Below are 16500 nucleotides of genomic sequence, written 5' to 3'. Positions count from 1 at the left end.
TCATCTACTAAATAGTAGGGAAGCATATGCATACTCAGATAAAACTCAACAGTTGTTGTCATTGTTGTCTCAGATTCGATAGCATGTGTATTTTGTGCTTTTGTGTTTACAGGACATTGGCAGGTATTTGAGAGGGAATTTGGCTTAAGCCGAGTGAGCTGTATGTTAATGTTCTTCATTAGTGTGCTGTTATCAGATAACTGAGCCTTAGGGTCGGGAGGTCATTATGGCGACAATGGGTCAAGCGATGGGGGTCCTCCCCAGCAATTAGGCAAATCTGGTTGGGCCACCCTGCAGGAGTAACCCCCCTGTGCTGCATGTGTCTGGGTGTAGGTAAGGCTTAATGAGGTTTCCAGATATGTGTAGGCTTGTCTAGATCAGGGATTTTCAATCTTTTAGATGCCACAGACCCCCAAATATGATTATCCTTATGCGATGCAGCCCATTATAACATATAATTTATTATTTAAAAAAATATATTAGAAAAATGTGTGTAAAATATTATTTGGAAAATATTTAGTTTCTGTTATGTTACATCATTGTGTTTTTTCTACTTACTGTACTTTTAGACTTTTTATTAAATATATATATATTTTTTAATAATTTTATTTAAATGTATTTTTTATTCAATCAAATTTGTTATTTATTTATTTGAACCAAACTTATTTTAATCAATTTTAATTTTAATCAAATTGCATTTTAATCTTTTTTTTTAATTTAGGTATATTTTTAGACTGATTTTGTACTTTTAGACTTTTTATAAAAAAAATATATATATTTTAATAATTTTATTTAAATGTATTTTTTATTCAATCAAAATTTTTATTTATTTGTTTGAACCGAACTTATTTTAATCAATTTTAATTTTAATCAAATTGCATTTTAATCTTTTTTTTTAAAATTAATTATATTTTTAGACTGATTTTTACCTTTAACATTGTGTTACTAAAATAATTGTCATTATTTAAAGTCAATTGATATGTTTTGTTGACAGACGGACTGCAGTGGTTTAAATTATTATTAGCAATGAACTGCTGAAGACCCATACAACAAGTAGGAAACACGTCGCGTTTCGAGTTATCGCGATATTTGCTCCCGTCAGCTGACATGATTGTAGTCCTCATGTCAGGGAGGAACGCAGCAACATAATACGAGTTCCTGAAACAAACATGATAACCACTAAACATCGAAAGTTTAACGTGGACATTTGAATGATAAACCACTGAAAATATGGAGCACATTATAACGCCAAAGGTAAGTCTGAATCAACAGATCTCGTGTTTTTATGTCAGATTCAATACTCTAAACTCTCGATAGATGTACAAACATACAGAAGGAAGCGTTTAAATAGGGTTTGTTAACACGACTCAGAGTTGTTGGGTTTTACTTAATCTGCTGTTAAATCAGTTCTTTTTAATGTTGGTTACATGTAGCCTAACGTGAATGAACTTGAAGGAGTTTTCAGCCCTCATTACTGTATGTAAAGGAGTATTTCATCCACAGTTCAGATGCAACTTTTCAGGCAAAAGGGAGGGAAAATCAAATCTTTTATGTTTTTAGATACCACAGACCCCTAAATATGATCATTCTCATGCATCCTATAATATTGAAGCTATCTATATAGTTTCTTGTATAAAGACCCAATTCATACAGTGAAAATCATAATATTGTAAGTATATCTGAAATAGAATTTGGAAAATATATATTTTCTATAAAGTTCCATAAAGTACTGTTATTGTTATAGTACTGTATTTGTTTATTTAATTGGCTTTAATTTACTATTTACTTTCTTTCCTTTTATTTATGTATCTTTTAATCTTTCTTTTTTTAATCTAATAAAAAAAAATATATATATATATATATTTTTTTTAAATCACTTCTTCTCTAAAGTTTTCCACATACCCCAATTTGAAGTTTTTCCTGCATGAATATTTGAAAAGCCCTGGCCTAAAATATGACAAGGGCTTTAACACATTATATTCTCCGTCTATTCTTAATCTTATTTAATACACTTGATTAAGATGCTGGGACCTTCAAAATGCACAGTTCTGCACTTTTGTTACATAATATTATATGGTCATATGATCGTTATAAAAGGATGAAGGCTGCAGCCTTTTTGGATGTTTTTGGGGGGACATGGAGGGGTCAGCTCAAAGGATGTCACATGTTGAATCAGCAATACTGCAGGAAGTCTCTATATTAGCAGCTGACACCTCTAGTCAGATCTGCTCTGCCTGTTAATAGAGAATTATGGGTTTGAATCTTGGTCAAAATTGACCGGTACAATCCAAAATGAACCTACTGTGGTTTGAGTTTCTTGTCTTGCTGAAATACATGAACCTGTTCACTTTATAGAGACATTAGAGAATACTAACTTGCATTTGCTGTCCTAAAGCACTGAAGGGATCATTCTAATCATTTACTGAAAAGATTAGTTCTCATGTAGTTTATCAAGTATAAATGAGCAGAATACATTAGACTTTGACTCGAGAGAAAATGTTACTTAGTGCTGAAGTGGCATCTTGTATTATAATGTGGTTTCATTGCTTGTTACTAAGTAACCAAAATGACAAGAGATGGAGGAACAGGATGTGCTGACAGTAGTCTTAAGAGGTTCTGTAGGATTTCCTCTCCATTGTGTTAAACACAGGCTGGTTGATGGGTTGTGCTCCCTGAGTGGCACATCCATAGTCATTAACCCTTGCGGTCACTGGCTAGTGCTTCGTTTATTATTTGCAGACAGTTGAGTCAATAATAATTCTTCTTTTTTTTACGTGTTTTTTTGCAGGTGGAGTATGTGAAACTACTGAACAGGTACCCTGAAAAGAAGTCAGCTCAGGGGACTCTCTACTTGACCGCTACTCACCTCATCTATGTGGAACAAACTAACAACGCACGCACAGAAACATGGGTAATGTAGGCCAGTGGGAACAGAATATGTAATAGTCTTCCATTTATCTGTTGTAGGATCGGTTATACTTTATTTTAAGGTGTCCTTGTTACAGTGCAATTATACATTTAAGTACTGAGTAATATTAATGAACTACTTGCTAAATGGTTAGGGTTTGGCTTAGGGATACTTGCATGTAATTATGCACAATTTATTGTTATTACAATAGTAAGTACATGTAACATGTGTAACCGTAGGATCTTTTAGAAACCCAGATGTCTAGACGTATGATAACAGTGGATGTATCAATCGCATGTGTTTGAAGGTGCTGCATCATCACATCATGTCGGTAGAGAAGCTTCCGTTAACTGCATCTGGTTGTCCGCTCCTGATCCATTGTAAAACCTTCCAGCTGCTTCATCTGCTGTTCCAAAGAGAGAGAGATTGTCAGGATGTCTATCAGTCACTTCTGGGCCTGTCTCAACCAGGTGGCAACAAACTGAAATAAAATGCTTAAGTTGAAGTACACATTTTTATTATTTATAATTTTTATTTAAGTTTTTAAGTATACCCTTTTGTCCAATATTTATATTTTATTTAATTTTAACTTTATTCCAATTAGGTAAAATTATTTGTTATAGTTTTAGTTAACATTAACATCACTGGTATAAGTAATGAACATGGTGACAGTACATGACTGGCCTAATTAGGCAAACAACACTTTTTTTTTTTCAAAATCATTCTTATTTAGTGTCCAGTCCAGTAATCTTCCAGTTATGTTTATTTCATACTGAAAAATGCAGTAATATTTTGCAGACTGACCCAACTGCACACATGTTTGTTCTTAGATTCTAACTGTGCTTTTGTGTCATTTCAGTCAAAGAAGAGGAGCTGTATGCCTTTCTCTATAATCCACTCCAAAACGATGAGGACAGGAGACATGGTTGGGAATTCATCAGTGTGGCGAACGACTTCAGCAGGATGGGTCTCTCCAATGAATATTGGGAAATCAGCCACCTCAACAAGAATTTTGAGGTAGCATCTTCCTATTACTCCGCAATCTAGTATTCATGCTTCCTGTTTAGGACCATTTCACAATAATCAGCCTAGCTCTTTTCGTCTACTGACCACAATGATTAATATGTTCTAAGTACAAACAGTTTCAACCAAACGCCTGTATACTACCCTTCAAAAGTTTGGGCTAAAAGATGTTTTTCTTTGAAGCAATTCATACTTTTATTCAGCAAGATTGCAGTAAATGAAAATCGATAGTGAAGACATTTATAATATTACAAAAACAAAATCTGTATTTTAAATAAATTCTGTTCTTCAAAATTCATCAAAGAATCCTGAAAAATATCAAGTAGCATAACTGTTTTCAACATTGATAATGATAAAAAAAAATTATTGAGTGCAAAATGAATATATTAGAATGATAAAATAGATCAAAATAGAAAACTTTAGTAATTTTAAATTGTAGCAATACATCACAAACAGTAAAACAGTAATACTTTGATCAGAAAAATGCAGAACAGCATAAGACAACTCTTTTCAGAAACAAATCTTATCAACTCCAAACTTTTAAACAGTAGTATATGCACCCAAAGCTTGATCAGAATATTCTTTTTTTATTTGATGAACATTTGTAATTAAATAGTTATCTTATGTTATAATTATAATTCATATTTTGTTTTGTCTCATGGATCTTTCACTGTCTCTCTTTCACATAGATCTGTAGCACTTATCCATCTGTCCTAGGACTCCCTAAAAATGCCAGTGTTGCGGTAGTAACAGGCAGTGCCAAGTTTAGGAGCCGAGGGCGATTGCCTGCTCTGTCTTACTATCACAAAGACACTAAGGTATACAAGCACATGCACGTCATGAAGACACATAATGGCTCTGTTCCTCAACCAAGTGAGCACACTACCTAGACAAAATCCAGACAGGCAGGCAGGCTTTTTCAAACAGTAGACATCCTAATTATACTGCCTTGTAAAACGTTTGGCCAAATTCTAAGGCAACATTGCATGTATCCTTCACCGATAACAGAGTCCCAAAATACACTGCAACATACTGATCACGTTCACCAGAGATAGAGTCAAAAGAAAAGCTCATTGTAACTACAGTATATACATATTATATTCAATACTGCAAAGCAATGAATAAAAGTAGTCCAATTAAATTATTAATTTAAAGCAGATTAACCTAGAGACTATTAATTAAATTTTTACAATTTGGGGGCATATAAATGCACAAGTAGTTTTAAACAGGAATGGTAAAAAGTTGTGGCACTAACAACAACATTATCTTTTCTTTGCATCTCGTGTTACTGTCTTGCAGGCTGCGATCTGTCGCTGCAGTCAGCCTTTGTCGGGTTTGACGTCTCGATGTGTGGAAGATGAACAGATGCTTCAGGCCATCAGCCAAGCGAACCCCAACTGCCCTTTTATATATGTAGTGGACACACGGCCTAAGGTGTTACCTTTAACCTTAACCTTTCTATATACATAAGAGGACACGTCAAGAATGGGACTTTTAAAATGTTTATCTTTAAACTTTCAACCCCAGCTGCTGTGGCATGAATAAAGGAGACACATAAGAGAATGTGTAATCTTTCACCCTCTGACCCCAACTACTTATTTAGTGACTAGTTAACCATTACATTTTTGTCATAATTAGGTTTTTCTGTACCATCAGAGGGAGGTTATGGAATGAATCTTATTTTTGTATGTATTGCAGATATTGAATATGCTGTTCATTGTTACCCATATCATGTTTCATCAGTGTAACTGGAGAAATTACATTTCATTCCTTTTCTATTATTTAGGAGACCGTAAACCTTGACCTGACCCTCTGGAGCTATGTATGCATACATTTGTACATGTGTTTGTCTTTGTCAGTTGAACGCAATGGCCAACCGTGCAGCTGGTAAAGGCTATGAGAATGAGGACAACTACTCCAATATCAGGTTCCAGTTCCAAGGAATCGAAAACATCCACGTCATGAGAAACAGCCTACAAAAATTGCTGGAGGGTGAGAGAACACTTTTTTTTTTTGTTATTATTACTGGTATATGCAGTAGCTCATTAAGTTTATTTCTTTAAGTTTATTTCTTTGCTCAGTTTAGTGTTGGCTGTATGTGAAAAGTGTGAAGTGACGTGTGGCCAAGTACAGTGACCCATACTCGGAATTTGTGTTAACCCATCCAAGTGCACACACAGCAGTGAACACATACCCGGAGCAGTGGGCAGCCAATGCTGCAGCGCCCGGCGAGCAGTTGGGGGTTCAGTGCCTTGCTCAAGGGTCTCACCTCAGTCGTGGTATTGAAAGTGGAGAGAGCACAGGTTATTCACTCCCCCCACCGACAATTCCTGCTGGACCTGAGATTCAAACCCGTGACCTTCGGGTTACAACTTACAAGTCCGACTCTCTATCCATTAGGCCACGACTGCCCCTCTATCCATTAGGCCACGACTGTACCTTTTAAATCAGTAGATAAAATGATGGTTGGTTGTACCTTTTGCTCTTCCAGTGTGCTCTATGAAGTCTCCTTCCATGAGTGACTATCTGACAGGTCTGGAGAACTCTGGCTGGCTGAGGCACATCAAATCTGTAATGGATGCAGGCATGTTCCTCGCCAAGGTACTGACCTCCATGCTATAATCGCATAGAGAGACACCAACACGAGTATATCAACAATGATAAGCTCAGTCATTTTGCTTATGTTGTAGGCTGTCTGTGAAGAGAGGGCGACTGTGTTAGTGCATTGTTCTGATGGTTGGGACAGAACGGCTCAGGTGTGCTCTTTGGCTTGCATACTGCTGGACCCATACTACAGAACTATTAAAGGCCTCATGGTAATGACCCAGTAACCTATAACCTCTACCTTCAACACAGGATTCCTGTGAACTTAGTTCACACTCACATTTATGTCACACTGTTGAGCAGGTCATGGCTTTTCAAATTAAGTCATTAACTATTCCAGTGTAACTTATTATATACCATATATACCATCAAGTTTAGAGTTGGTAAAATTTAACACTTTAATATTTAATTTAAAAAAAAGTAATTTATGTGATGGCAAAGCTGAATTTTCAGCAGCCATTACAGTCTTCAGAAATCATTCTAACATGCTGATTTGGTGCTTAAGAACATGAATAGAAAGTTTAAATGAGCAGCATTTATTTGATATAGAAAGTTTTTGCAACAATATAAAAATCTTCACTGTCCTAGCATTAAATACCTGAAAGTATTCTTTTTTTTTTTTCTTAAATCTTACTGACCCCAAACACCCAGGTTGAAATATGGCAAAATAATAGAATTTAAGGTCTTGACTGTGTTTAATTTGTTTATCGTATACAAGGAAGCAGGCTGTTAAGGAAATTCATCATTTGACATTTGTTTTATACAGGTTTTAATAGAAAAGGAGTGGATCTCTTTTGGTCATAAATTCAGTCACAGGTAAAAACTTTCACTGTTGTTGCATGTATTAATAAATCCCCCCCATCATCGGAGCTTTCAATAACTTCAAATATGTAAATAAAATATATTTATAATAATAATAGTAATAGCATTTAAAGAGAATTAATATGTTAAATATTTTAATAATAATTAATAATCCTTTAATAATAACAAATATTAATATCAATAATTATTCAAAATGGCAAATATTAAAATGGTAAAACATTACAGTTACCTTTTATATACTATAAATAAAGTTCATTTTATTAATGGTGAGCCATTACAGTCAATACCAAATACATTTTTTGTGACATCACGTGTTCATTATATGTTTGTGCTGTAGGTGTGGCCATCTGAACACCGACCCCAAAGAAGTGTCTCCGGTCTTCACCCAGTTCCTGGAGTGTGTGTGGCAGCTGTCTGAACAATTCCCCTGTGTGTTTGAGTTCAACGAACGTTACCTAATAGAAATACACAATCAAGTCTACGCCTGCCAGTATGGAAACTTCATCGGCAACTGTCAGAAAGATAGGCTGGACATGAGGTGAGGAAAGACTGCACTACACACTTAGATATACATGCATGTACAATAAAAATGATGCAGTCGGCACTGAATGTGTATGCTTCAAAATGAAAAGCAAATATTCTTTATTATTAAAGATGAAATAAAACATGCAATGATTGAATGATTTTAAAATGCTTTGCTTCACTGTTCTTTGTGGGTTCTTTTTCTTTTAGGTTGCATGAAAAGACGTTTTCCTTGTGGCCACATCTTCTGAAGAACCAGCATCTGTATCGAAACCCCTTGTACCGGCGTTCATTAGAGAGCACAGTTCTGAGACCCAGCACTTTACCACTGCACTTCAAGTACGAATACACTCTTAAACATATAAATAAACCAGCTGTGCCACTGCAAACTAACATTTAAAGATGACACTTAAAAAAATGCTGCTAGTAAGACCAAAGTAATTAGATTTTGATGTAGAGTAATTCGGTTTGTGTGTTTCACTGAATAGTTTTGCACCAAATTTGTATTTCTGTATGTTTCCCAGGTTCTGGTGTGGGATGTATAACCACTATGACAGAGGCATGCACCCAAAACAGTCTGTTCTAGACCAGCTGCTCTCTCTCACACAGAAGCAGGTGGAAGGAGAGAGAACCATGACTGAATTACAGCGAGTAAGTGGGTTCGTGGCAGTTTTTGTCAGTGTGGAGAGGTAGTTGACATGACGCTGTCTCTCTCTTCTCCATTTACAGCAGCTGGCTGTTGCAGATGGAGTTCTCCCTGATCCATCCGGACCAATCAACACACCTGCGGAACAGGACAGTCCAAGCGAGAAGACTCCCACCGCTCCTGTTGTCCAATCAAATGGAAGCTGCACTCCTTTGATTAATGGAGACGCAGAGGTGGGCCCAGGAGCTGAGAAGTGCAATGAGAAAGAAGGGGAGGAGCCAGGAGCCACCGAACACGATCTGACCTCCTCTGAGGACAAACCTGTTTCTGTGGAAACAGAACATTCCAAAGAGGAGGTACAAGAATCCTCTTGAGTCTCCATAGTAACAGAACGGACATTTTGACTGAGACCCCAAAGAACAAATGTCCGAATTATTGAAAAGATGCATAAAGTACTGTTTCCACAGCTGAAGCGGCAGCAAACCAGTTTGTGATTGTTTATATTGCTGTTTATTCGGTTTCTCGAGCACTGGGTAAATTCTTGTGCCCTGTTATATCTGTTCTGAACATTTCTGCAATGTTCTTTATGTATTTTAGTTGACCTCAGTTTGATGGCCTTCAGACCATGAGGATTGAAGCTACATGCTTTGATCGTAGGCACTTAGATTCCTCTACATTTTGTTTAAATGCCGATCTTATCAAATTTGGCCTTATTCATTGTATTCACTTGTGTAGTACGTTTGAAAGTCAGACTCTGATACTGATTTATTCAGACACACAAGCAGCTGATGTGAAATTCATGTTGATGAAGGGAACATGTTGTTAAAACATGGATCAAATTGATTATCAGTTTTTTGCAAAAGGGCTTAATATTATTTTTGTGGTCTTCCTTATTGCAAACGCTGTTCATTTCGTGTGAAAAGGAACACTGCTGAAGTGCTGCTGATTGATTGCAATAGGATGCCACATTGTTTGAGCCAAGCTCTAATGCCAAACAAATAATTTGATGCGCATAAAAATATTCTAGGAATATTACTAAGTCCTTTTAAACAAGCCTTTTAAATGACATGTAGTTTTACAAAGCAATATTGTTTTTATTGATGTCTACTGGATGTTTATTTCCCACGGACGTGGAAAAGTTGACAACGTTGCTCTAATATTCAACTTCTTGAACCCTGGCTGCTATGGAGCTCCAGACAAGTTTTTATTATCATGTGAAATGCAAAACCAATGTTTAAAAATGCTTCCTCTATTGAGAAGCATTTGTTTACATTATTATTTTTTTATTAAATTAGAAAAAAAAATCTATTGATTAAATGTACAGCAATAATCAAAAGGGAATTTTGAAATAAGAAATGAGAGGGATACCACTGAAAATGACTGTGGTTACATTACATCTATTGTTTTTAAAACCGAAGAGTTTTGCTCTGTGTAATAATTAATCGTGTCAGCTCATTTTATACACGCTTGTTTTGATCATTGCACTGTTTTGTATCTCTTTTGTACACCATTCAATTTTCTTTAAATAAATGTTAATTTTAGTGAACAAATGTGCGTTATGCTATTATATTGCATTATGTTTGTGGACGACACTAAACTCACTCATTACACACAGGCATGAATAGATCCCAGTGACTGTGTGCACGCGCACAGCGCCTCCTCTGGTCGCCCACAGAACTGCTTCCGCTGTTTGCTGCTCGTCCGTGTTTGGCTTGTTATTAGCTCGGTGAGTGTCCTTGAGGCGAAAACACATTTAAAATATCTACTATATGCTCGTGTTGTATATTTGTTGCACTCTATACCTTAAAAATGCGTGTTTGTTTGACGGTAGGCCAGAAGGAGCGAGTCAAACTGTTATTTATGTTACAGCGAGAGTTAAATACACCGAGCTCCTTTAGCAGGGGAATAAATGTCCGTTTGAATGCGACAAGTGTTACTCTCAGCTGACTCTATTAGCATAAAAGCATTTAAAAGTCTGGTTTTGCTTGTATTTTTGAGGTTTATCTCGTTTGCTGACTGCGCGTATGCTTGCTAGTAGCTAACATAAACAAATAAAGTCCATCATGACAAAGCAGTCCAATAATATAAACGCTGCCAAAGATATTACATTAATATAATCATAGTTTACTCATTAATAACAATAATATCCCTATATAAGGTTGATAGTCTAGATAGGCAGCTCACTAATTTGCTGTTGTTTTCAACCGTCATGCTGAGGCCCTTATCTGTGCATAAACTTTTTATTTTTCTCTGCAGTTCTCGTCTATGCTCCAGCTGCGGCCAGTGGAGGAGGATGAAGCAGCCGCTGAGAGTCTGGTGCTGAACCGAGCTGTGGCTAAAAATGACCATTTCCTGCTGGCCGAGCTACTGTCACAAGAACGCTACAGGAAGTGCATTAGTCAGTAGAGCGGTTGGGGGATCCCAGGTACCCCGTTACGCATGGCTGCTTCCAAAGGTATGTGCATCACCCTTCCATGGTGTCACATCTGAGTTTGTTGTCCACCACGACCACAAGATTCAAGATTTTATGTGTCGCATACTCAGTTACATATATGTGACCCTGGACCCCAAAACCAAGTAGCAGGGGTATATTTGTAGCAATAGCCAACAATACATTGTATGGTTCAAAATTATTTTTCTTTTATGCCAAAATCAAGACCATGTTCAATGAAGATATTTTGTACATTTCCTACCATAAATATATCAAAATGTAATTTTTGATTAGTAATATGCATTGCTAAGGACTTTAAAGGTGATTTTCTCAGTATTTAGATTTTTTGCACCCTCCGATTCCAGATTTTTAAATAGTTGTATCTCGGCCAAATATTGTCCTGTCCTAATGGAAAGCTTATTTGCGTGTATATAAATCTCAATTTAAAAAAACTGACCCTTATGACTGGTTTTGTGGTCCAGGGTCCCATATGATACATAACCAGCAGTGAAATGTAAGTCAGGTCCGCTCCATAGATTGTGCAAAATTTAGACAAAGAAAGTAATAAACATGGAGGTGAAGATTATAAGACTGTACAAAATAAAATAAAGGGCCTGAGAGTACAGGACATTACATAATAATCTTAGGAGAATATATAATAAATATTTGAATGAAACAGGAATGTACACGTGAGGAATATGCTGAGGTATGTACAGAGAAGAATTTGAAGTGAATGTACAACAGTGCAGGTTGTTACATAGCAGCAACGAGACCAGAAAGTGCTGTGTGCAGCGACATAAAGGGTGTGGTGAGTGTATGCTAATGAAGTCCTGTAGATGTTGAAGAGGCTGAGTTTAGGAGCCTGATGCCCTGAAGGAAGAAGCTTCTCCTAAAGGCCCTGATATACTTCAAACGAAATTGAAGAACGAATTGATATGACGTCATTTCTAACAAAATCAGGCTGAAACGAAGTTCGTTTTGAATTCGTTTCGGCTCCTAAACACCTTTTGAGCTACCATTGGTCCGTGGCGATTACGCAATCGGTGGGTGTGTTCTGGAGCTTCACCTTCTTTGACGCGCAATTTTTTTTATTCCCGGTTCGTTTCTCATTCAGCGGAGGTCAGACGGGAGAACAACATTTTCTATTCACTAGCAACATAAATACACTGTGTCGAATAGCTAAGCTGCCACAGATATATCTGCACCTGTACAGTCGCTCGCGGGGAGACTTTAAAGATTCAGAGAAAGCATTTAATTCCTAGAAAGAGATTGCAACGAAGCTTGGTGTTGACGACCCAGAGTTATGCAAAAAGCGACGTAGAGAAAAATCAGATGCAAGTTTTCCAAAGCCATGAAAAGAATAAAATGAAAGAGTAAAGGTATAAGGTAGCAAGTACCAAATAAATGTTACACCATACTGCTACTGCTGCTGTTGTTCTTTCAATAAGCAAATTTAAAAGGTATACAATAAATGAAATGCCAAAAGAACATACAATAATAAACCTTTGTTTTTATCAAATTATGACAACACATAAAATATAAAAACGTGTAATAATTTATCCAGTTTAATAAAAGGCCTAGATACACCATCATTGCATTGTTGTTGTGTTTAGGGGATTTGCGCGAGCGTTGCGACACGTTTACACTAATCTACACCCCACTTCCAGCAGCACGGGGGTGTTGGAATGTTCGAAAACAGTATACCGTCGCTCAGCCTTTTCGAACTTCTTTTTGCCCCCGAACGAAGAACGAAAACAAACTTCGTTTGAAGTACACTATATTGCCAAAAGTATTGGGTCACCCCCTTATAATGAACATGTTTGACTACTTTAGTAATTTCTATGAGTACAAATCTTAATGTTTAAGCATATAATGATATTCTACGGAATTGTGTGCTTCTAATTTTATAGCAACAGTTTGGACAGGACCCTTTTAGTGCCTCTGTGTATAAGGCACGGTTCAAAAAGACATGATTGATTCAGTCAGTGTGGAAGAGCTTGACTGGTCTGCTGAAAGCCAAGTCCTGATCCCAGCTGAACACCTCTGGTGTGACTTTATATGCAGACCTTGAGCCAAAAACTCATCACCAAACACCAATGACTTGTATAGACACTATAAGGACAAAAGTGTTGGGACACCCCCTTCTTTAGAACAGAAAAAGGCACTAACAAAACTGTGGCAAAGATGGAAACAATTCATGTATTTAAAAATTGTATTTCCATCTCTGTTGCAACAGTTTTGGATGTGTCTAAAATGACAGTACCCTTATGTACAAGTCATTGGTGTTTAGTGATGAGTTTTTGGCTCAAGGTCTGCATATAAAGTCACACCAGAGGTGTTCAGCTGGGATCAGGACTTGGCTTTCAGCAGACCAGTCAAGCTCTTCCACACTGACTGAATCAATCATGTCTTTTTGAACCGTGTCTTATACACAGAGGCACTGTCATGTTAGAATAGAAAAGGATCCTGTCCAAACTGTTGCTATAAAATTAGAAGCACACAATTCCATAGAATATCATTATATGCTTTAACATTAAGATTTGTACTCATAGAAATTACTAAAATAGCCAAACATGTTCATTAGAAGGGCGTGACCCAATACTTTTGGCAATGTAGTGTATATCGGGGCCTTAAGTCTCTCAGTTTTGGCCATCAGACTACGGAAGAGCTTTCCAGATGGGAGCAGGGTGAACAGAGAGTTACTAGGGAGATTGGATTGGAGATATGCTCAGCTAAGCGCACAACTCTCTTCAGGGCTTTGCAGTAATTTTTAACGCAGCAATTTTTTGTAGGTCACCTGAGGTGTCTGCAGTTGCTCCTGGCCCATGGGGCAGGTGTAGACCGCCTTGATGTTAAAGCCCAGACCCCTCTTTTCACCGCTGTGTGCGGGCGTTACTTGAGCTGCGTGATTGCACTTCTCCGTGCCGGAGCTAATTCGAATGGAAGCCACCTGAACAACAGCTCGCCTGTGCTCACTGCTGCCCGAGAGGGCGATCCCGAGATCCTCCGCCAGCTGCTTCAGCACGGGGCGGAGGTCAACGCCAGGTCAAAGGTGACACTGTGGGCCTCAGGGGTTGCTGTGTGCAGCGGGCCTCTTTACCTGTCAGCCATATATGGACACCTGGATTGCTTCAAAATGTTGCTGTTATATGGGGCGGATCCAAACTATAACAGCCCGGAAGAGAAGGTGAATGGCAGGGCCACGCAGCAGAAGACGGTCATGGAATTGTGTTTGAGACACGGCTGTGGAGTCGAATACATTCAACTGCTCATTGACTTTGGGGCAAACGTCTACCTGCCGACCCTCATTATAGAGAAGAGCACCAAACAGAACGAAGCTGTTGAGCTCTTGCTGAAAGAGCGAGGTGAGAGAAGATTTAGTGGTATTATAGCTTTGGTTTTTTTTTTATTGCCATTAGTCTTGTATGAACCTGTTTCCACCAAGGAATAATAATAAAAAAAGGTCAGATTTCAAGGTATAAAACCAGAATTGCAAGATATAGGCTAAACTCACAAAAAGGTCAGATTTTTTTATTCACAATTCTTAGTTTACATCTTGCAATTCTGATTTTTTTTCTGAATTCTTGGTTTTTTTTATCAGAATTTTGAGTTTTTACCTTGCAATTTAGAGATTATATCTTACAATTAAGAATTGCAACAAAAAAAAAAAAAAGAGAATATTGAGATATACACTCAGTATTGCAAGGGAAGAAAATAAGAAATGTGAGAAACTTGCAATTACCTTTTTTATTTTTTATTTACAAAATACAAATGCAAGCTAATTCAAAATGAATTCAAAATGAAGGAATATTATGTTAGTAAAATAAGACTGAGTGTCATTGTTCAACTTTTTTTATTCTCTCTTTTTCACAGGGTGCCCGAAGACTCTGGCATCTCAGTGTAGATTGGCCGTTCGTAAACACCTGATACAGGTGAACAAGATTCAGTCTTTGGACTCTCTGGAGATTCCACCCAGGCTCATCGACTATCTCAAACACAAGCCACAAAAGAGTGCTTGGTTTACTGACAAAACGGATTACACTCCACTGTGCCTTTACTAAAGGACAGATTCATTCACTCACACATAGACTGGACAGATAGACCATACAGACATCTAGAGGGAAGGAAACAGACAGAAGATCTGGACTAATGACGTGGACTCACTCGTATGCAATCTCACAGATGGACCGATACACTGCTAACACCCCTGGTTTACATATATGAAGTGTGTTAAACTTGAACATTCACATAAATTAATTAGCTTTAATGTCTTTCAATATAGGCTGTGTAATATTACCAGAAGTGTTGCTGTAAATGCTCTAGAACAATGCATTGTCATACAGCCTGTTCAGCCTTTTCAAGATCATCTGGAGGTTTTAATTTCTCATACTAAATTCAGCTATTTTTTTTTACTGCATTTTTGTGTTTTGTTAATGAGTAACAGCTTGTTGAAGGATGTAAACATGTTGGTAACTGGCTTATTAATCTTAATATGATGTATAAAATCCATTGTGATTGTACTTGTCTATGAATCCCTCGTTTAGAGCAGATGGACTCTTCCAACAGATGTTGTGTAACCTCTATTGTGCAGATAACATGTAATGGATATCGTTTTGTTCCTGTGAGGTTAAAGACTTCATCAGTTCCAGAAGGATTAATAGCACAGGTATTGAAGTATCTTGCCTGAGGATTACAAAGTATGTCAGTCTGTGCTAAATTGGATATACAGTATATATGCAGGTGTATTTTGAAAACACAATTCTGCTGTGAATAACATCTGGCTTGTTAGTTTGTTCATAAAATTGAACAGCTGAACATAATGTGTTGTTTCCTCTGTATTTATATTTATGGGGTATAGTTTGAGGTGCCAGTTTCCATGTGGATATTTATTTCCACTTCATAAAATTGGATCATTGCACTGATGTGGAAAACTCAAAGTACTTAACATTTAGCTGAGATACACAAGACCTTACCAAATACAGACTAGACCAGTGTCATTTTAGCATTATTTATATGCTGTTATAGTATTTATCAGTATTTAGCTTAGCTAAATATTAGCTTTAATTTTTTTTTAATTTTCAGTTTTAATTCATTTTTAATGAAACTTTTAGTAGCATTGTTGTGTGCTTCATTATTATTATTTTAAAAAATTATTTGATTTCATTTTTATTTCTGTTTAGGTCATTTATTTCAGTTGAGCTTATGCAATTCATTTAAATGAACAAAATATTTTTCATAGTTTTAGTTTTAACACTCTTTGATGCCAAGGACCCCTCATGCCTTTCTAAAATAAGGCAGTAAAATTAAATAATTGTCTTTTGACATGGTACTTTTCACAATAAATATAGTTTAAAAACATTATTTTGGTGGTTAACTTTAAACTTTTAGGGGATGTCATTAAATATGACGGCATATATCTGCTGCAGCAAAACTCATATTTGGTTTACACCTCGCGTAGATCTCCAACAGAGTGTTAATTGCATATATTATTTTATTGCAGTTTTTATTATTATTATTGTATAGCCTATTGCTATTATCACTTTT

The 16500-nt window shown here is 36.8% G+C and overlaps 2 protein-coding genes across 2 annotated transcripts; both read left to right on the top strand.

The window, feature by feature from the left end:
* The first annotated feature begins 1099 nt into the window (after nt 1-1099).
* LOC306871243 (phosphatidylinositol-3,5-bisphosphate 3-phosphatase MTMR8-like) lies at nt 1100-10069 on the top strand. Its single transcript, XM_079419037.1, has 14 exons — nt 1100-1254; nt 2789-2911; nt 3216-3378; nt 3768-3925; nt 4621-4749; nt 5231-5365; nt 5791-5923; nt 6423-6532; nt 6622-6747; nt 7302-7351; nt 7695-7895; nt 8090-8218; nt 8404-8530; nt 8609-10069. Exons 1-14 carry the CDS (start codon nt 1231-1233, stop codon nt 8897-8899), a joined length of 1899 nt encoding a protein of 632 aa, XP_079275163.1. The 5' UTR covers nt 1100-1230; the 3' UTR covers nt 8900-10069.
* A 127-nt stretch (nt 10070-10196) lies between these two features.
* On the top strand, nt 10197-16307 carry LOC306870964 (ankyrin repeat and SOCS box protein 12-like). The gene is made up of 4 exons (XM_079418587.1): nt 10197-10251; nt 10782-10980; nt 13749-14321; nt 14830-16307. Exons 2-4 carry the CDS (start codon nt 10965-10967, stop codon nt 15015-15017), a joined length of 777 nt encoding a protein of 258 aa, XP_079274713.1. The 5' UTR covers nt 10197-10251; nt 10782-10964; the 3' UTR covers nt 15018-16307.
* Nucleotides 16308-16500: the final 193 nt, after the last annotated feature.

The sequence above is a fragment of the Barbus barbus genome (assembly GCF_936440315.1).
Source record: "Barbus barbus genome assembly, chromosome: 6".
Lineage (NCBI taxonomy): Eukaryota > Metazoa > Chordata > Actinopteri > Cypriniformes > Cyprinidae > Barbus > Barbus barbus.
This window is presented reverse-complemented; position numbering and strand designations above follow the sequence as displayed.